Below are 22,729 nucleotides of genomic sequence, written 5' to 3'. Positions count from 1 at the left end.
CCGGCATTGGCCGGCAGATGGAATTCGGAGGAGGCCTAATCTATGGGATCTAATGGGTCTTTGGGAGGTAATCGGCAGGAGGCGGTCTCTCAAGTACCCAGGTCCAATACCATGTAGGGCTTTATAAGTGACATCTGTCTTGCCTTGCATCCTGTTTGTCACATGGACAATCAGAAGCTCATCAATTATAGGTTTGACATGAAGATGGTGGCTCTTTCATTGTTTCCTGTGAAACGGCTCTGAAAGCTAGAAGTTGGCTCTGATCTTCATCAACCACCAATGATAACTTTAGCATCTATAACTTTATTTCCATTTAAAAAGATCTCTGTTGGCTCTCACAATAATAGTACAGTAAGTGCATATATAAAGGCTTCTTAATGTTACAGAGAAATGAACGTGCTAAATTAAGCTCCAGTGTAAAGATACAGATTAACATAAAGATATGATTTGATCTCATGCCATTTCTTCTTTTAGAAAAGCAGTTGTAAGATTACAGATATAAGCCCTACTGTCTGAAACCAGTAACTCTGGGCTGAGTTGTTCAGCTTCATATTTGTGAGTCTACTTGCCATGAGGAAGAAATGGCTGAGAATTTATGGGGTTTCTAATAATTTTCTGTTTTCAATCTTTGTCTTTTTTATTACACTTGATAATCTCTTATCTTTGATTTACATTGCTATGAAAGGTTCTGCTCACCATTTTCAAAACTGGATATTCACTGTTGATAAGATTAAGCGGGGGTAAAGAAAATCAATTATGAAGGACGACTTACATAAGATAGCAAGTTGAATTGTTCTTTGCCTTTTAACATGCCTCGCAAATGCTTTGAAGGGTCCCCATTACCAAGGGGTATGCAGGATGGTACCGGGTTGCTGGATGGAAAGGACTTTTCTGTCCCCAATAATTCAGTGTTAAAAGTGTATTCATGAACCCTTACTGAAACTGTGAGGAATTGTTATGTTTTGGTATTAAGCCAGGATTTTAAAAACCATTGTTGCTTGATTGAATAAATGTAGTGAGTTGGTTCTTGCATAAGGCTAAACAGCAGAGGATACATTTTTGTGTCACATTCTATTATAAAATCAGAATCACCTTCTGATATAATACAGTCTATGAACTCAAATGTTGAATAATCAGACTAATATGTCCTTCTGCCACTGTTTAAATGGTGTGTCCTTTGTAACAACAGGTATTTTCTGAAACAAAATAATCATTCCAGATAAGATATTAATTATTATCACAAATTCTCCTCAGTAATGACAGTTGTAGTTTCTCCTATCTTATTCCTCGTCTTAACATAGTTTTTAAAAATAACACAGCATTCATATTTGTCATAGTGATCCTCAGATATTTTACCTTCTTCTCAATCTTAAAACCCATTTTATTCATCAATTCTGTTTGATCTTCTAGCTTCATATTTTTAACATCTTTGCTTTCTGTTTATTAATCCTGAAACCTGCTAATGCACCAAGTTCTTTTAATTTGTCCATTAATATTTTAATTCATTTTAAAGGGTCTTCCAGAACCAACACCAAGTTATTTGCAAAAGCCCTTAACTTGTATATTCCTTTTTAATCTTTATTTCTTCCATCCTCTTATCTATCTTATCAGTATTTCAAGAACCAAAATAAAGAAGAAAGGAGACAATGGACATCCATGTCTTGTTCTTTTTTGTAACTCACAGGTAGAATTTTGATAGATTTCCATGACCAATTATTTGTGCTTTCTGTGAAGTGCAAATGTATCTTATCAATTTTATAAAGTTCTCATTAAAATTCATATCTTCTAAAACCTTGAAGAAGAAATCTTAGATCAAATTGTCAAAGGCTTTCCCAACATCTAAGAAAATTAATCAAGCTTGTTTTTCATTATGTTCCTTCAATTATTCCAAAATGTCCAACACGTTTCTGATGTCCTTTAACTGTCTTTTAGGTAAAAAGCCACATTGATCCTAATGAATAAATTCTTGCAAAATTATTTTCAGCCTATTAGCTAGAATCATTGTAAACATCTTGCCATTATTAAATAATGATATGGATCTACAGTTTCTTGTTAAAAATAAAATCTTGTTCTTCTTTAGTTATTAATGGCATATTGGCTGCATTCCAGCTCTCTGGCATCTTTCCTTCCTGTCGGATAGAATTTATTGTGTTTTGTAAAGGTTGTAAAAGTTCATCCTCAAAATATTTCTAAATGAGAACCTGATATCCATCTTCTCCAGAAACCAAAGCATAGTCACTTTCAATACAAAAATATATATTGTAGTGTTGAACTTTATTCTTCAAGTTCTCCTATATTAGACAACTTAATTAGTCAACATTATTCACATAGAACAGGGGTGTCAAACTCATTTTCATTGAGCGTCCGCATCAGGGCTATCTTTGACCTTGGGGGGGGGAAGACCGGGGGGCGTGACCAAATGAGTGGGGATGGCCATCATGACACCACTCACTGGGTGTGGCTGACTCGGGGGTGGGTGGGTGGGTGGGCAGCTTGACACCACTCCCCAAACTGCTGGCATGTTTCCTCTTCACATTGGGTAGACCGGATTGAAGCGATACGGGTAGACTAGGCCAAAGCAACGCTCACACCGCAGGCTGAATTTGGCCTGCAGGGGTTATGTTTGACACCCCTGACAGAATGAAAATGATTATTTCCAATGACAACTATGACATGTTCACTGTTGGTTACCCTAGCTGCACTGTTGGTCAATGGTATATTGGAGCTTTCCTGACAATCCATGCCCTGTAGTGCAGACAGAGCATCCAGTTCACCTAGGCCAGGGGTCGGCAAACTTAAACAGTCAAAGAGCCATTTGGACCCATTTCCCACAGAAAAGAAAACACCGGGAGCCACAAAGGTCCTAACTGGAAGCCCCTGTTCAATTCTAGAGCTGATCGGAAGTTCAGTTCCCCACCACAGAATCTCCTCCTAGCGCGGCATACTTTTTCCTCTACCTGTCATAACCGAAAGCCCTATCAATTGTGGAGAAAACTGGAAAACCCTCCCCTTGCCATAGAGTCTTCTCCTGGTGCACTGTGCTTCTCTCCCCCCAGAAGCTCCTCTCAAAATTGTGGCGCTGACCGGTGACGGAGCCACAGCAGAGGGACGAAAGAGCCACATGCGGCTCTAGAGCCGCAGTTTGCTGACCCCTGACCTAGGCAGTATAAAAAAAAAGATCTGGTAGTCCCATCAATATCTGAAAATATCGAAACAAATTTCACACAACTCTCTCCTTTGTAATGTTCAGAAATGCTTTTAGCTCTTTTTCTAACATGCCACTTTTGGAAACCCAAAAAACAATTTCTGAACTTTCCTTTCAGAGCACATAAGAAAAAGGTGCCCTTTTAATTGTCCTGTCTCCAGTGTACCATTTTGAGATGGATCATCCCTGTTAAAGGGCAAGGGAAAGAGAAGAAAGTTTGTTATGTGTAGTAGCAGCATGTTTCTAAGGATATATATTTGTAGATTTCAAAAAATTGGGAAGATTTCTAACTCATAATCTATTTAATAATAGCAACAAAAAGATAGACAATCGAAAAGTTGAACAAATGAGAAATTAATGCTTTGGAATTTTGCTGCTGGAGAACATGGTTGAGAATTCATTGAGTGAATGGAACTATAAATCATTACTCACTGAAAATAGAAATAATGAAGCTAAAACCTAAGATATTTGGATACCTAGTGTGGAAACAGGAAATCTTAGAATAATCTGAAGCAGAAAGGATTCAAAAAAGTAAAACATCTAGTTACAATCACAGCTATAAGGTTATAACAACTCAAAAAGGCACTTCCTAGCAAGCAATTAGAAGCAGCTGAATGATTGAATAGAAAAGCAAGCAATAGAATAGAAAAGCAAGCAATATGAGACTATCCTACCACTCCAGGCGCGGGAGGGGGGATGGATTTCAGATTGTTCTGATTCTCAGAACAAACTCTTACCTTTATGTCTAATTCTGTTTCATCATACTTGCAATTCCTATTTTTTGTTGTTTTTTAAAGTATATCCTGGAAATCTGAATCATCTGCTATATGCCAGCACTGCTCTACCTAATCTTTAACATTACGTCTGTAGCTGAAGATTCAGCTCAGTACTTATGAATCACTTGTTCCATGATTAAAAGTAGAGAAATAAAAGAATCCCTTCACTGTTTTCCTAAAAATCTGATTTTGTGCTTATGTAATAAAACCTCGTATCCCCGTAGATATGTATTTATTTATTTGACAAATGTACATAGCTGTCCATCTCATAAATGAGACTTTGGTGGCATACTATAAAAGTTACTTTTTTTTGCTTTAGTAATTCAGTGAATGATGTATTTACTGATTCAGTAAATGATGTATTTACTGATTCAGTAAATGATGTATTTATTGATTCAGTAAATGATGTATTTACTGATTCAGTAAATGATGTATTTACTGAATGGAAGTAATGTATTTTGGGACTATTGTTATATCAAATTATTTCTGTTATTTTTTTTGTCTTACTTGCAGTCTAGTATATCCTTACATTTAAGATTCCCTTAACATTTGATGAATACAATAATCTTAGTCCTATTACAACAATCTTACATCATTATGTGATCAATCTGATATGAATATTCCAGTAGAATACTATTTAAAATTGGTGATAGATTTCAAATATGGTGTCTGTTCTACATGCATGCACCTTTGCTAAGCATGTATATAGAGAAAAATAAGTGTTTCCGGTTTGGAAAAGTTTGGAATAAAAATTTGATTCTTTATTCAGAAAGAATGAAGCTTTGTGATTTGATCTTTATCTGTTCTCGGCATGTGATCAAGCTACCTAAAAGTATTTGTTTCATCCTGTTCATTCACTTTTTATTCCATCCACTTTCATTCAGTGCCTATTCATTCTTGATGTTATCTTTCCTTAAGTGCCCATTCCCAAAGTGACATAATTAATGGTCACTCTCATATAACAAAGTGGGTAGAAGCATGCTTTTTCAAGCAGCTGTTTTCCTTCCTTTGACAAAAGTTCATTCCTTGCATCAAATTATATACTATCCATTAGTATTGGTAATTTTTGATTTTTAAAAGCTATTTTTCCATTTTTAATAAACATTCTGCCTACATAGATTAAATTCACCTATTTACATTCATTTTACCATTTATGTATAATCTATAGATCTTGTCAAACATAACTGTCTTGGTCTCCAATATATTTATTTTCAGATTCACATTTCTTATTTTAACAGTAATTGAAATCATTCAGATTTTCAGCCAATAATATATTTTTGTGTGCATTTTCATATCCCTCTAATGTTTGTCCCTAATGTATTTATCCATTAATTCATGATATTCCTAATGTGCATCACGTATCCTTGATTTATTTTTTGCTCAATACTAAAGTGTTCAAGAAATATTCTATTTTTCTTATCCATGCTTTCCTTCCATCATACTGCACACCTACTATATTCAATAACCAACTGTCAATTCTATTATTTAAAGCTTAATAACTTATATGCTACTTACATTATAATAACCTTTCAGTCAGAATTCTATAAATTTGTTTCTAGGCACACTTCATTAACTAGTTTTTGCTGTCATCCTTTTTTTAAAGGAGAACAATAAAATCATTTTCTAATCATCATGCACAGATGTAGTCTTCACATTCATATTAAGCAAATCACAGAGCATACTATAAGGAAACTGTCCATATTTCATGAGGTCTCCAGTTCCATTGTGTATAGCTCTTTACACCCCTGGTCAAAGACCAGAGCATTCGTGTTTCACTTTGTAATTATTTCTCTCATTCCTCCACAGTTGATTATAGCTGTCTGATTCTGACATTCAATTGATCTCTGCTTTGGGGTAGGAGGGGTTAGAGGGGTTAATGTGATTTGTTTGTGTTCAGGAATGCCATTGCATAATTTGGAGACTTCGGTTGCCAAAATTCTCATAAATGATCATACTTGTTGAGAAAGGCATTCAGGTTGGGGAAAGTTTGCATAGTCCATAGTTCAGAGCATGGTCTGCTTTAATTATTTCTCCCTCTGTCTCTCTTATCAACACCAACATTGACTGACTTACAGAAAGCCTAGCAGCAAACATTTAGCTAAAGTTTACCTGTTGTCTAGGAGAAAAATTTAATGTTGTATGTTGTAGAAATTGTGGAAGTACCTTTTTTAAAAATTGCAATTATTATTGAATAAATAAAATATGTTTTATTAAATCACATCCAAAAATAATACATTGAGTAGATATACCAGCATTTATATTCTATCTTAGATTTCGGAGGAAGGCAGAGAAGAATTTTAAAACAAAGTTCTTAAAACATAATGGCATTTTATCCTTTATAAAGGAGTTATGGAAATATACATTGGTTACTTAACTATATATTTATTGTACAGGGATGTGAATACAAAACAAACCAACTTCTGGGAATTTCTTTCTCTTCCATTACTTTTCCATGACGTAGTATAAGCACGGTTATAGCCAGCTCAAAGTCTGCTGCTTTCTGTTATGTGCAAAATCAATGCAGTAACAATACTTGTATTTTGCTGGTGGTGATAATTTGTGAGTTGTCCTCAGGTTATTTACTAAGCCTTTGATCCATAAACCTAGCCATTTCATCTTAAAAACCATGGCTTATGACTTATTTTAAATCAGAACACAATGGCTTATTTAAAAATTATGATTAAAACATGACATAGCCATAGGTAAGGATTTACGCATTATATTAAATCATATGTTTATTCAAAACAAAAAAGGCTGTTATGGTTTAATGAACAAGTCATGATTGAAACGTGACCTGGTGTGATATATGAACATAGGCTTTAATCCGGTTTAGCTATAGGTTCACTGAAAAAGAACACAACTTTATTGAATGAAATATGGTTAATAAAAACATGATATATGAAACCTAGTGGAAAGTATTGTGGTCAAATTGTTTATGATTTAGTTTATAATTTCACATTAAACTGTAATATGATATGCTTGTTGAATGATGAACCCAATCATGTTTTATTGTTTAGTGTAGGGCCAACCATCACATACTACTATGCATGTTAGCTTTCTTTTAATTAAGTATTTAATATATGTTCTTCTCATACCAATAGGCTACAAGTAAACTTGTAATAAACATCTAATAGTTTAACTTAGCAACTATTGCTATTTTGAAAAGACATACTTTATACTTATCTGCTTGTCCCAATAAGACACTTATAAATCTTGTTCATAGTTGGAGAATGCTGGAGAAGATCTCAAGGATGGGGTATGCCGCTATGAAGGAGCTGTTGTGATACTCGATGCTGGAGCTCAGTATGGAAAAGTCATAGATCGCCGGGTCAGAGAACTGTTTGTCCAGTCAGAGATTTTTCCTTTGGAAACACCTGCTTTTGCAATTAAAGAACAAGGATTCCGGTAAGATTGATCCTTATAGATCCTTATATTAGTCGTATGTATGCTCCATTAACAGCTTTGTTTCATCTGTGAGATCAGAAAGTTACAGCTTGTATCCTTCAATTGTAAAAGGCCAAATCTGAAAAGGACTATGTTTCAGCTTTTAAGTTGTATGCAGGAATCGTAGACTCTACCAAAGGGAGTAAGATTAGAAAATATAAATACTCAGATCCCTATCAAACAGAAGACTATCTAATTGCAGGGTGAAGAAACTGGAACTGTTGTGGAAAACCAAACCAATAGATTAAAGTTAATTCTGCCACCCGCACCCATAGGTTTAGGGAGGAGGAAACACCAAGCTTCACCTCAGCCCAGGCACCATTCTGCTACAATTGTAGAAAAGTTCTTTCTCCCATCAGCCAAATAAAGGAGTACACTTGGATTCTGCTTCTGCCTCCCACAGTGCTTATTACATTTCATTTTATAACTTCCAACTGAACTCAAATGGGCAGGACAGGGACAACCAAAGAACTGGATGTGGCCTGGGGGCCATAAAATGCCCAGCTCTGGTGTAATTCCATTTAAATGAAAATGTAAATTATCTTAATTAGTCCCATACATTTATCTATTTCCTATTGCATCACACTGAAATTAGTAGCAGATTTTAGAAGGGATTTTGGATGTGCAGCCAAGATTTTATGGAATCACATGTTGCTTTATTAGTTTAGGCAATGAGCTCCTGATTCTCATATTTGAGAAAATATATGTCCTTTGTATCCCAGGCTATATGAACTATGATAGATCAAACTAAAAGCTTGTCTACCTCAGCATTCTGTTGTCAAGGGAAGTTGGCAATGACATTTGAGTAATCTGGATTACTCTTTCTTTAAAAAGAGATGAAAAAGAGAACATTGAAATATCAGGCTAAAAGACACAGAATGGTTAATAGTTAACTACTAAAATGTCATTCCAAAATGAAAAGCCCCATAATTTGCTTACAAGACTCTTGGCAAATTCAAGAGGTAATTGGGGGCCAAATAGTGATAGGATTTTGGATTCTTTTCAGCTCCAATGTTTTGTGTACATTCTATTAAGTAGTAACTGAAAACATTTACATGAGAAGCAGAGATGGTGTGGACTTGAGTGATGAAGCTGAGTATCATCAACATACTAAATCAGTTGAATTCTATCAAATGAAATATTTTATAACATTTTGTTTTAATGATATGAATACATAGAAATCTTACCCATCTTACCACTCCCTGCTTGATAAGCAACATTATGTGGAGTATGGAAAAGGAATAAGAAATAATAAACCAATGGAAGTGAAGTGATAAAAGATGAAAATAAAGAAAGCTAAAACTAAATTGCACCAATATCTTTCACTATAGTTATTCTTTTCTATTCTTACAAACTATCCTTGTTTCCACCATATGGAAAAAGTCAAACGTTTTTGACTTTCTCTTTTTAAGATCTCTTGAATACCATCCAAATATAACTTTCTCAGTCTTTTCTTTTTCTTTTCCTTTGCAATTAAATGCTTATTTATTCTCTGTATTGCCAACCTTCTCAAAACACTTACATCCTGACCACTCGCCTTTGCGTTAAATCAGCATTCATGGAGCATGTATTTGTTCCTGAATTCTCAGTTATATAAAAGGGAGATATAGGGAAGATTTTCCCCCCCCATGACCTGAGAAGCTAAGAATAGAAATAATAAGTGTCAGCTATCTAGATTTTATCTAAGTACAAGGAGAATTTCCTGATGGTGAGATCTATACAGCAGTAGATAATCTACTTATGGAGACTGTGGGTTCTTCATTTGTGGAGGTTTTAAGGAAGAGGCTGGATTGCCACCTCTTATGGTTGATATAATTATACTGCACAATGCACAGCATTGATCTATATTAAGCCAGCACAGCTCTTAGATGGGAAAGGACATTTGCTGCATTAAAAATAATTGTGGATCACAAAAGAATAACTGATGAGCCAATCAGTTGCTTGGTGGCTAGAAGCATGGGAGCAGTGATGCAGTTACCAATCTCTCCAGTTGAGACCTGGACTCATTGCAGGTGCCCTGTAGCATATCTTTCAGGGCAGAGATGGCAGGGGAAAAAAAACTATAGAGCATATCTTTTTCCTGGTGGCAGTAACATTTTGAGGTAGTAATTTGAATTTTCAACAAATGTCTAAGAATGAGGCTACTTGACAGCCTGCATGTTGTAGAGCTCTGTTCTCGATGATCCATGTAACCTCTTTAAGCTCTACAAGTCTATGATTTTATGAACCTGTTTCTTATTATTACATTGATACAAATCTTAAGCATCCATTCTTGTTGTATTCAAGTTACTTTTCCTCTCAGTTTCCTTAATAAAATGAACAAAGCACTCTCTTATTGGAGCTGTTTTTACTTCTTTCAACCTTCATTCCTTACCACAAACCATATACTACCCAATAAATGTATACAATCATTTGTACATCTTAAATATTTTTTGATCCTTTTCGCTATAATTAATTAACATTTTACCAAGGCAACCAATACATCTAACGTCTTTAGTACCTGAACATCAAAGACCACACGAATGATAAAGTTTGCACACCTATGTAATGCTAAAACTCTTGTGATCTTTTAAATTCTTTTCATCCTTTAATTGGCTGAAACTATGCCACATAAGGCCACAATTTTTGAACCAAGGTATCTCATATGGCCTAACTTCCACAACATAATAAAACTCCAAGTCCAATGACTCCCAAGGGAATAAAATTTTGGCAAGTCGCAGCTGCTTCAGTGTACTGGCTGTTGCTACAGTCACATGGTCTTCATTTTCAGTGATAGTTTTGCAGCCAATCTCACAAAAGGGAAAAGAAGAGAAAGGGGAAAGGAGAGGGAGAAAGGAAGGTAAGTTTTGATGGGTTGGTTGGTTTCTGATGCTCCCTGCTATATTCCCACAAAAATACCTAATGGGGAGTACTCATTCCTACTCACACTGTTTTTTGCCCACTCTTAGTCATTCTGTTCCTAGGTTTAGGTAAGGAAATTGCCCAATGGGGCACAGATTATTACAAGATTAAAGTTGGACTTTAAGCCTGTTCACTGTCTTGTACCAGAGAGCTATAAATGAAATAGGAGAAAACAAATGTTATAATTTGCTTCTAAGTCTTGTTCATGGTACTGTTCTCTAAAAGTTGGTCTTTGTAGTAAAAGTAAAATTTCTAATGAACAGGAAGACTCTTCCCTTTGAATGGTGGAGCACACGTACAGTATTTTGTCCTTCAGTAAAGTGTAAAATAGTTCATGAAGTTTCCAATTGGGGTGATAGAAACAGTTCTCTGTTTCTCCGTATGGTTGCTTTGAACATGCAGCTTCCTGTAGTCTTAGCAGGAGCAAAAATTGACAAGTAAGTGTTGCTTTAGCATGGCCAGAAATAGGCTTGCCATGACAACATAAACCTTCAGGGTTACATAAAATGGAACAAATTACTAAGATTCAAAGAAAACAAGGATGAGTAGGCCAGCCCTGATTTCTTATATCACCCTTTACATAGATAGACTGGCTAGTTACAATGAAGGGCTCTGTCTACAGAGGCTTTTGAGGTAATTGATTTTTGATGGTCCTCAACTATCTGAAGAGTCTCCAAGGATACAGAATTTGTTCTAGCCCAATTTTATTGAATTCAGGGAGGTCAATACAACAAACAGTTTTTTCCCTGCCCTCAAATGGAGGTAGTTTGTCTCAATTTTATAAAATACCCGAGGAAGGCTATTGATTTTCCTACATTGCTTCAGATTTGTTTTTAACTGATAAAAGAATTCAGTGTTGGCAAATATATGAAGGTATATTTTGTTTCTTTGATTTGAAAGCAGTATTATATAAAAAGAAAATGATACTTTCTGTGTAGATGTATGCTTGCTCTCCTAAGGGAATATTTATTCTTTGATTTGAAAGCAGTATTATACAAAAGGAAAATGATACTTTCTGTGTAGATGTATGCTTGCTCTCCTAAGGGAATATTTATGTTGCTTTTCAGTTCCATTAGTCACTGGATATAATCATGATTTGTTCATGTTTGATAGAAAAGTAACATTAGTATGCAGGTAGTCCTCAGCTTATGAATCTAATAGAACCTGGAATTTCCATCTTAAGTCATGATAGTTGAGGCACCCATGAGACCAATCTGGTTTATGACTTTTTTTTCCAGCAATCATAAAGCAAACACTGTGCTTGTAAAGTGAAAGTCAGAAAGCAAACACCGCAGTCAGAAAGCAAAAACTCCAGTCCTAAAATGAGTCGATTCATTCCTATAGGTGGTTTTTGGCTGGAAAATGTCAGAAACCGGCAAAAAATGTCATAAATGCAACCAATCATAAAAGTGAGCCAGTTGCCAAGCATCTGAAATGTGATCTTCTGACAATTCTGTGTGTTTATGTGAGTGGGTAGTGTGTGCATGCTGCCATTAGAACTCAGAAATTGGGTTCTAAGTATCTTTTGGGTGAATCCGTCGTAACTTTGAAAGTCACTAAGCAAGGATTACTTGTAACAATAGCAGTAGCACCTAGACTTATATACCGCATTACAGTGCTTTACATCCTTTTCTAAGCGGTTTACAGAGTCAGCATATTGCTCCCAACAAACTGGGTCCTCATTTTACTCACCTCGGAAGGGTGGAAGGGTGAGTCAACCTTGAGCCTGGTGAGATTTGAACTGCCAAATTGCAGGCAGCTGAAATATCATGCAGTACTGCACTCTAGCCACTGCACCACTGTGGCTCTTCTAACCACTGATTTATACTCTACTTGTAACCACTGACTCTATCTTAAATATAAACTCTGGTCAATGACTATATTAAAGTATGCATCATAATAATGCAGGGCACTGACTACAGCTTGTGCCTAAGAGCATGAATAAAGTCATCCCAATAGCGCCTCTCTTCTCTAAACTGTGTAGCTTGAAAATAATTCTGCTACTTTGTTTAAAGGATCCAAAGCTTTCTGATATGGTGGGTGGTTGATAGATTGGAGAACATAATGTGAGTAGTTTTCAGAATCATTGCTGGGTGCTTGTCAATTCATGGAATGCTGTCAACAATGACAAAGCATAGATTTATCAGAATAATAAATGGGGGAAAAGTAAACATCTGTTGAAAGGAATTGAGATTTACCAAATCATTATTTATTCAACTGTATTGCTATTAGCCTAGCTATCCTACTAAACTTCACTTGGATCCAAAGGAAAATAATGCTAGGAAATGCTCTTTTATCCATTGTTCTACAAGTGAAAATGCCCTACTGAAAATTCATTCACAATTGCAAAATTTGTTCCAACATTGGAATATACCGTAATATTGGAATTATCTTTCTCCTTGTTTCTGACAGGGCATAAAGTCTAAATAGGAATCTCTGGAAGTACTTTAAATTTTAAAAGATTTATTAAGCTAATGGAAAAAGTTTTATGATTTGGTTTTCACTAATATGGTTGCTTTATTTCTCTTTATATTATTGAAGATTTTTTCAAAATCCATCGTATCCTCATTTGACTTTCAGTAGTTGTGAAGGTAATTTAGGATTGACTTTCAGAAATTATCCAGAAGAGGGTCACTGGTCCCAAGACAGCCAAAGAGAAGGCCTTTTGCACAGTTCAAGTGTACTATAATGTACTGTTGATTCTCTCAAAATACTTTTTATTAGCCAATTGTCTCATAGGGTTTTTTTAGGATAAGTTGTTGGTAAGTAACAGGCTTTAGCAGAATCCTATCAATAGAGAGAAGTAATGATATTCCATTATATTTGTTTTAATGGTGAAGTTAATGCTTTTTAATACACATATTGTTTGATTTTTGTATTTTCAGGGAAGTTGAGATGTTTCCTATTATTGACAATTCTGAATAGGGTTAATGAATGTCAGTAGGAATGAGGTTTTCTTGTATGACTGGGGGAGGAAACCAAATTGGCTCTAGAAACTTTTGCTGAATGCTGAAATAAGCTTAAAGGAAAAATTGCAATTTAAATATACCACATTTTAGGTTTTGTGTGATGCTTCTTGTTTACTTCTTTTGATTTTTTTAAAAAGAATTTATTCTGATTTATAATAGTTTGCTGATTTAATAGCTGCAAGGTATCTTATACACATGCAGTATTGCCTTTGTCAAAGTTTTCTGCAGATTTAGAATGATATATGTTTATTATATGATTTAATTTCAACATCTTTGTTTTTATGAATTGTCTCTTTCCTTTATAGAGCCATCATCATCTCTGGAGGACCAAATTCTGTTTATGCAGAAGATGCTCCCTGGTTTGACCCTGCAATTTTTACAATAGGCAAACCAGTCCTTGGAATCTGCTATGGCATGCAGGTGCTACTTAACATTTCTACAAATATTTATGACTTTCTGGCGTTTTTGGTGTTTGTTTGCCTAACGCCAAATTACTATTCTACTTTGTACTTGTGCAATATATGAGAACATTATTTAGAAGTAGACTAAAATGAGCTTTTTAAAAAAGAATGTGTCTTGTTCTCTGCTTGTCACTAATAGCACAGTCCCTAATGCAATCTGTGCATGGAAGGTTTGCAGGCCAATCTGTTGTTCTTCGTGTGCAGAAGCCTGCTGGGAACTGATTCATAAGCTTTTTGAGGCCATCACTATGGAGAATAATAAAACAGGCATCATTTTTGAAAATGGGATTACTATGGTTTGGCCTTTCTAATAAATGAGTGGTATGTCATTGTAGCCTTGATATTATTTGCAGTATTTCAACACATTAATTAGCAATTATGATGATGGTTCAATTTGCATACACAAATGTTCTTGCAACTCCCTCCATCACAGAGAGATGTTTTCTCAGAGTAATCCTTCTTCTCTAGTATTATTTATAGAAGAATATAAAACGGAAAAGATCCTGTAAATGAAACAAGTAATCCAATGACATAGGTTCCAAAACGGGGGTGATTTGGGAAGAAAATTTGTACTAGCTGGGATCAGTTAAACATTTGGGGTCGACTGAAATAAAAACAAATGAGGAGATAGTATAGTTTTATGAGAAGTTAATCTGCCCAGTCTAAAACATTACCAGCCATGAAGTACAAAGGATAAAATAAGTAGTTTTGGTCATTTATTAGTTGAACACAAAGTGGTCATTTGCTAAGAGAGTTCTGTGTATGGGAAGATGAGCAGAGCAGGCTTAGCACAAGAAAACAATGGAAGCTGAGTTTTGAAAATACTATTTGATCAGTAGGGAGACAGAAGAATATAGCCAGTCCTTGATGTACAACCATAGTTGTGACCAGAGCTTCTGTCGCTAAGTAATGCAATTAAATGAATCATGCCCGATTTTATGATCATTTTTACCATGGTCATTAAACAAATCACATAGTCATTAGGCAAATCCAGCTCTCCCCCCCAATTGACTCTTCTTGTCAGATACTGACTGGAAAGGTTGCAAATCGTGATCATGTGACCCCAGGATGCCGCAATATGTGCCGTAAATATATGTTGGTTGCCAAGAGCCCAAATGGCAATCAGGTGACTTCAGGGACACTAATGCTCGTAAATGCAAGGACACATTTTTCAACTCTCATGTAACTTTAAACGTTAAAAGAGTGGTTGTAAATAAAGATTTTCCTCTAGAAATAAAACAATGAAGAGACTGACCAAGACACTAAAAGAATGTGCAGATCAGAAGCACTTAGATTTAATATGAGATAACACAGGAATTGAGCAAAGGGAAAAACAGGAAAGTATACTGCATTTTTCACTCCATAAGACACGCCTCACCATAAGACGCACCTAGGTTTAGAGGAGGAAAACAATTTTAAAAAATCTCCCTCTGCCTCCCAGTGTCCATCCGGTATTTATCTGGCTAGTGTCCTTACAACAAACAGCCTGCCTCCTCCATATCTGCTGCCTCCATTGGGGGGACGCTGGAGCCTTCGCCTCTGTGCAATTTATCGTGGTTGGATTGACCTCCCGGAATACCGCCAATTAGCTGTTCCAGGCGGTGGGGATCACTGCCGCCATTCGCCGCTGCTGCCTGTCGCCCATATTCGCTCCATAAGACGCACAGACATTTCCACTCACTTTTGGGAGGAAAAAAAGTGCCTCTTATGGAGCGAAAAATATGGTAAACAGAGTCTGTTAAAAAGCACCTTAGAAAATAGAGATAGCATATAAGTGTATAACATAACATATAAGTGGATAATAACAGGCAAAGTGATAATCAGAAATATTGTAATAGGCATAGAATAAAGACATGAATAAGGATTTCAGAAAGTGCAAATCTATAGATTTTAGAAACGTTGGAAAAATTGACAGTCTAAGTAGAACAGTGGGGCTACATGTATTAAACACTAAGACACACTTAAGAAAACTGAAGTTCAATATTTGTCAATTAAAAGAGAAAAAATGAAGTTTGTGTATAAGTTAGAACACATGTTGAACTTAAGGATTGGAACTGGAGATATTTATGTAGATGAATGGAACAGTGCAAGAGTATTGAAATTCTCACAATGGAGGATTGAATCGTAAAACTGTCAGAATTAATGGAACTGAAAACCTTTTGTAGACTTTTTGCTAAAAGAAGAAAAATAAATAAAATGATATGGATTTAATGATTGGAAAAGTTGAAAATTTAATATGGGGTTTCTGGAAGAGATACGGGGGAGGGGAGATAATTTGTTTGCCATTGTTAAAAGTTGCAAGTCATTTTTCATAACTTTAGTTTTTCTTTTCCTGTACCTTTTTTCTTTTGATTTGCTTTTTTTACTTTATATAAAATTCTCAATAAATCTAAAATTAAAAGAAACAACGAATGTGTGAACATAAATATTCTGATCTGCAAAGTAGACGTAGTGAGAAAAAGTTAAGTGAAAAGAAAAATATTGTTTCACTGAGACCAAAAAGAAAGGCCAGGAGAACCTGACATGGAAACATTAATTTATACATTATTAGCCCTGAACAATCTTGACTAGATTTGAGGAAAACAGAAGGTGGCTTTCATAAATACCTAAGCATGTTTGTTCTGGGAAATGAAAACTATTCTGTAGTAATGCAAAACTCCCACCAATCCTACCAACCCCAGGACTGAGTCTGAGCAAGCTTCTGGTAGGCTGCCTGCTGATTCTATTCATCTCAGCAAAATGAAATACCACTGCTTAAAATGTGTTGTAACAATACAGAAACAGTGGAGCGTAATAAATGCCATGTCAAAATAGAACTCCCTCAAATAGCAAGGTTTCATGCAAGATCAAACACAGTGTAGTGCGAAATAATAATAAAGCAAGCTTTTAAATTGCTGACTGCTTTTGTCATGTCTAAATGTGCAAGAAGAAATCTGTTTGTGGAGTCTGCAAACCAAGATAAAAATACTAGCCTATAGGTAGCCCAAGTAGGACAGATAATCTACTACTATGGAAGGAATAATAATAGACTTTTTTACATCTCTTTGAACACTGTAATAAAAAATGCAGTGGTAATATCTTATATTGCTGTTGCTTTATAATAGACACAACTAAAAAGGTTTGCTCTTGAAACTTGGCATCACAATGCAATGAGCTTAGTGCAGACATGTATCTACATCCTTTTTATTATGGGTCGGAAACCATTTTCAGTTATATAGATTCATAAGAAATTTTAAGCATAAGCAAAGAAGCAAGGAAATAATAAACCTCAGGTGAATTACAAGATTGCTATTTCATACAGAAAACATGCTTTATATAGGAACTAAATATCTAATTGAAAAACTATGTTTCCTATAGGCAAAATATTCTTACTGAAGATGAATAATTGAATTTCTGCCTGCAATCTGAATTGAAAGAGATGTTAATATAGTGCTTAAAAATGACTGGATATATTCCTGGTTTTTACAGAATTAGCATCAAGATGATTTATGAAGTTAATTCTGGAAGATATAGGAGCAAATATTTATTATTTAAATAGCTCTTGTGCTGTTCAGAATTTACTTGCAAGTTACATGTTTGTAGGAAGGTGACAGTGCAGCATAACAATGGTGGAGGATGCCTGAGTTGGGTTTTCTTTCTCAAGTCTTTTGTATTTTGCAGCATTTAAAGAATTAGGAATTTTTAAGCTCAGAGGGAGGACCAAGTAGCTTCTCTATTGCTGTAAATCAGGGGTCCCCAGTCCCTGGGCTTTGCACCAGTTCCAGTCTGTGGTCTGTTGAGAACTGGTGGAATTATTAACCTCGTATACAAAATACTTGCACTGATAAGCAATAAGCAGTTCTGATATCCTGAATAAGTTTCCTGATTCTTGATTAAAAACCAAAAGAGCTAAGCAAAGGGAAAGAGTAGACAATAGTAACTGAATGTTGTGATTTATTCCCAGACTGGTAACTTGCTTTTCTGTTTTTGACAGATGATGAATAAAGTGTTTGGTGGTACAGTACACAAAAAGGATGTCAGAGAAGATGGTATCTTCAGTGTTACGTTAGATAACACTTGTTCATTATTCAGGTAAGAACTTTTGGTAATGAATTATGAAGCTGAAATTAAATTGGATATCTTATGAATTCCACAGACCTGTATTTAATGGTGAGTTTCAAACCTGGAAAATATTTATTAATGTTCTTGAAAATTTGTTAATGTTTAATGTTCCCTCTTGATTGTTTTAAGTTGATGCCTTTTAAAGATATTAGATTCTTTATTTTGTGATCCTGTTTCACTTTAGGGGACTTCAGAAGGAAGAAGTTGTGCTCCTTACCCATGGGGACAGCGTAGATAAAGTAGCAGATGGATTCAAAGTTGTTGCTCAATCTGGAAATGTTGTAGCAGGTACCATATTTTCCACATTATCAATTTTCAGTAGATTTTGATTACGGTATATTTCAGTGCTGGCTTGAATAGGATTTTGGTTTGTAAAATATATTTTCAGTGATTTGCAATACATTGTGATTTTAAAATTTTAAAAATCCTAAAGGTGTAACTTTAATTTGTAGTGTATATAGATTTAATTTGTAGTTCATTTCCAAGAAAATGGTTCAACGTCTTGACAAATAAGATATAAACATTTTTACAAAAATATGTCTCACTGTTGTCAGGAGGGAAAAGGAGAGATAGTAGATTCTTACTTTAATAATATTTTGACATCTTTTTCGTGTAGACCTGTTTTTATTTTATGATTTTTTTAAAAAAAAATATGCTTTTTTTTCTTAAAGATAAAACTATTACATCTTTTGTTTTTAATAATACCCAAGCTATAGCAAATGAATCAAAAAAACTGTATGGAGCGCAGTTCCATCCTGAAGTTAGTCTTACGGTGAATGGAAAACTGATGCTGAAAAACTTTCTTTTCGACATTGCTGGATGCAGCGGTACCTTCACAGTTCAGAACAGAGAAATGGAATGCATTCGTGAAATTAAGGAGAAAGTAGGATCATCAAAAGTCCTGGTAAGGTTTGAAGTTTAATCCATAGTCATACCTGTTACCAATGGTATCTGATTATCACTTTCAGTTTTCATATTTTTGTATTTTTATGACTTTTTTCTTTGCTGAACAATGACTTCATTGTATGGAATGAAATGGAAAGAGGAATTTTTTACACGGACACACAAAATAAACGAATCCTGTTAAACTCAAAAAGCACACAGACATCTTTCTGTGTTTACCATAGAAATAGAGAAGTCCTATCTAGGGTTAAATTACAGAAATGAAGCTAAATGCAACAAATGTCCAATCCTATAATAGAAATAGTGAAAACTGAAAAAGCAAATATAATGCTATGCTTGATCATACTGTTCTATCTATTAAATGTATTTATTGCAGCCTTTTCACTCTGTGTTCTCTTGTATATGTTAGATTTCAACTTGCACAGACCATGGTTAGGAATTCTGGGATCCGTAGTTTAACACTTCTAAAAGTAACTAGATGGGGAAAGCAGATTTTATTATTTCTGTTTCAATTTAACCCATTCAGGTTTTACTCAGTGGAGGCGTAGATTCTACAGTGTGCACAGCTTTACTGAACCGTGCTTTAAATCAAGACCAGGTGATAGCAGTGCACATAGATAATGGATTCATGCGCAAGAGAGAAAGTCAATCAGTGGAGGAGGCATTAAAAAAATTGGGAATTCAAGTCAAAGGTATTCCTTTCTTTCCAGTATATCTGTTGAGTTTTAGAATATTTATCTTCTGCTTTTTAAAAATTTAAGTGATGGATAGATCACCTCATTTTTTAAAATATTTGTTTTGCTTTGGAAAATAAGAATTCCGAATTTAAGACTTTTCTTGGAAAATATATTCTCAAACAATGTATATATTGGGTAGATAATCTTATCATTGTCATGCAAGTTACCACGGAATCTTTTGGTAGATATCTCAGCATTTTTATATTGCCTTTCTTATTATAATCATAAGAATGTTGCCTTCTATCCGGTCAGTACTCAAGGCAGCAGCCAGCAATAAAGAATAAAACATAAATGGTATTAAATTTTAATGATTAAAATCACACTCAATAATTTAAAGTTAAAAACTCCTGGCTAAAGAGGAAGATCTTTACTGCTTTCCTGAAGGAACTTATGTTGTACCTTGGAAACTATATGGAGAAGATACAGCTTATTTTTCCTTTCTATGACACTTTTTGAATACTTCAAAAGTTGGAGCTCCAATTTTTTAATCTTTCCCTGTTCTTATCACTCATCTGCCAGCCTTTTCGATGGACTCATTTCCTTAATACTTTCTTCAGTGTTCCAGAGTAGGACCTTTTGAATGACAGGGAAGGGCCTCCAGCAAAAATAGTACCACAAGAACCTCTCAGCTGCCAACTACTGATATCCTTGGTTGTCTCCCTGCCTACCATGTCTGTACTCAAGGCAGGTGTCTGAGTTAATTTAGTAAAAATCTTTGGTTACTTTGTTCTTTTGCACAACACAAACTTGGAAACTTTGGAATTCACTATAAAAAGATGTGATGTGGCTTGGCAGACTTCAAAAAAGGATAGGACTAATTCATGGAGCTCATGGGGATCAGTGGCTATTAGCCTTGGTGGTAGAGTGATTTCCTTTGAAGGAGCTTCTGTTGAGAGGCTAAAAGCCCCCCTTGTGCAATTGGTTGGCCACAGATCCAAACAAGCAGGATACTGCTTATGTTCTTATGTTATGCATTAAGAAATTGAAATATCTTGGTGCTGTTTAAGGAAACTAGGTGATTTATTACATTGTGATGGAACAAAGGGTTTGGTTTAGTTTTTTGTTGCATTAGTTGAAATATCTGGCTGAGTAAATAAAAAATGTTTTATCCTGGCGACAAGTTTGTAATTTAATACAGCTTGTGGTGTGTGTGAGTGAGTGAGAGAGAAATGGGGGGAGGGAGGGAGGGAGAGAGAGAAAAGGGGGAGGGGGGAGAGGCAGAGAGAGAGAGACCTCGAATTAATGTTCCAGTGCTGAATCCTTGAAATGGGAAAAATGTTAGAATATTTTAAAAAAAAATATTTTAGCAATGTTACTAACAACAACATCCTGCATGTTATATAGTGGTAAATGCAGCTCATTGGTTCTACAATGGTACAACAACTTTACCCATTTCTGAAGAAGACAGAACTCCTCGAAAAAGGATCAGTAAAACACTGAATATGACTACAAGTCCTGAGGAGAAACGCAAGATTATTGGTGACACTTTTGTGAAGGTACTTAGTGTATAGACCCATTGGTATCATCTCTCTCTGGTTTTCAGAAATCTCAAGCAAATCGTTTCTTCAGTTTTTATGGCAACTGTGTAGTGGTTTATACAAATTTGCTGTTAGGAATATATACAGTACTTGTATCAGCCAGCATATCTGTCACAAATATTTTTGGAAACTGACCCAAATTACTAAATATCCTTGCTGTGATGGAATACTTGAAAGGATCGAATTACTAATTCATAATACCTCATTTGCATGCACTATGTTGTTTATACATAAATCATAGGGTAAAGCAAATACAAATGTCATGGTAAAAACTGTGCTATAGTTTATCTGCCCTTTCTCACTATTTTGGTGATTACCGTCTGCCCAACAGTAGTAGGACTTAACTTGCCATAATTCAGGCATATTCGAATAATCCAAACCCCATTTTTCCCTGCAGGCTTGCGCACTTTTTTTCGCAATAAGCTTTTAATAATAGTGAAACAAAACTGACTTTAAGGAAAGCCACAGTTTTGACCAGTAGGGGGCACCTATCATTCATTTTATTTCATGTACACTGAAAATAACCATGTTATAATTCAGTTGTGCCATGCTAATCATTTTTGCTTTGGGCTTCTTTGAAATTGTCTACAATTCATGTTTCATAACTTGCTGTGAAAGTATTAAGGTTTCTCTTGCAGCCAGAACAAATTGTCATGATGTAGCTATTTCCAGCCCAGTTTAAAATATTAAACAGTTTTGTATAATAAAACATGATAAAAGTGTAATGGGAGCATAATGAATAAAGTACTAAGCTAAAATGCATTATATGCTTGTATACAAAAGTGTATTCACAAAGAAATGTTGTAATAAAACATTATGAATACAAAAAAATCAACATAACAATATTCCCAGTCAATTGCTATTTTCTCCCAATACTGTGGATTTCCTAACTTTGGTAACATTCCTTACGCAGACTGTGGACTATGAAAGAACAGATTGTAGTAATTAGATTTTGGTTTGCTGCTAAATGTGATGGAATGTCAGTTTGCACAGAGAAGGGAAAAGGGAATACCATACCATTAGTTAGAAAAAACATTTGAGTCTTAGGTAAGTGGAAAGTGTGGGAAAGGAACTCAAAACAACTCCACCTTGATTGTGTTAGCTATAAATGCAAGTAGAAAGGGGCTTTGAGAAGCTTTGAAGTTTATGTTGTATTACATTAACTGTGTTAAGGAACATTCCCAAATCTCTAGTGCCTCTTATTTCCTGAGCTTGTTCACCACAAAGGACTAACAGTGACAAAACTGCATATGAATTAAAGTGTGCAATGCTTTAGACTTTAGATTATGTTAGTTGTTTGCATAGCTCCAGGCATCAACTTATTAGGCTGCAAAAGACACATTTCATGTTTGGAGTTACTGACAAGTCCTTTGTGTGTACCCCCAAGATTTCCAACACCACTTTTTGCCTATGTATCCAAAACACTGCCCAGTATTAATATGGTTATCACTTATTATACAGGTAGTCTCCCTCAATGTCCACTCATTGAGCAACTGCTTAAATTAACAACGGTGCTGAACATGGAGTATTTACCACGGCTCCTAAAATTGTGGCTGTTGCACCATCCCTATAGCCTCATGTCTATAATACCAGCTTGCAGTCACAATGTTGCAGCATCCTGCAGTCATATGATCGAAATTTGTAACCTTCACAGCAGGCTTCCAACAGACAAAGTCAATGGAGAAGCTGGCAGG

The 22,729-nt window shown here is 35.2% G+C and overlaps 1 protein-coding gene across 1 annotated transcript in view; it reads left to right on the top strand.

Annotated features, from left to right (window-relative positions):
- The window catches only part of GMPS (guanosine monophosphate synthase), a 40,778-nt gene that overhangs the window by 6,613 nt on the left and 11,436 nt on the right, over nt 1–22,729 (top strand). Inside the window, exons 2-8 of the mRNA XM_014053022.2 lie at nt 7,205–7,386; nt 13,601–13,715; nt 17,730–17,827; nt 18,042–18,145; nt 18,568–18,761; nt 19,287–19,452; nt 20,842–20,993. Coding sequence (XP_013908497.2) covers nt 7,205–7,386; nt 13,601–13,715; nt 17,730–17,827; nt 18,042–18,145; nt 18,568–18,761; nt 19,287–19,452; nt 20,842–20,993 — 1,011 coding nt within the window. The remainder of the gene's footprint in view (nt 1–7,204; nt 7,387–13,600; nt 13,716–17,729; nt 17,828–18,041; nt 18,146–18,567; nt 18,762–19,286; nt 19,453–20,841; nt 20,994–22,729) is intronic.

This window comes from Thamnophis sirtalis, unplaced genomic scaffold (genome assembly GCF_051295495.1).
Source record: "Thamnophis sirtalis isolate CommonGarterSnake01/CBP01778 unplaced genomic scaffold, rThaSir2_p1.2 scaffold_11, whole genome shotgun sequence".
NCBI classification, from domain to species: domain Eukaryota; kingdom Metazoa; phylum Chordata; class Lepidosauria; order Squamata; family Natricidae; genus Thamnophis; species Thamnophis sirtalis.
This window is presented reverse-complemented; position numbering and strand designations above follow the sequence as displayed.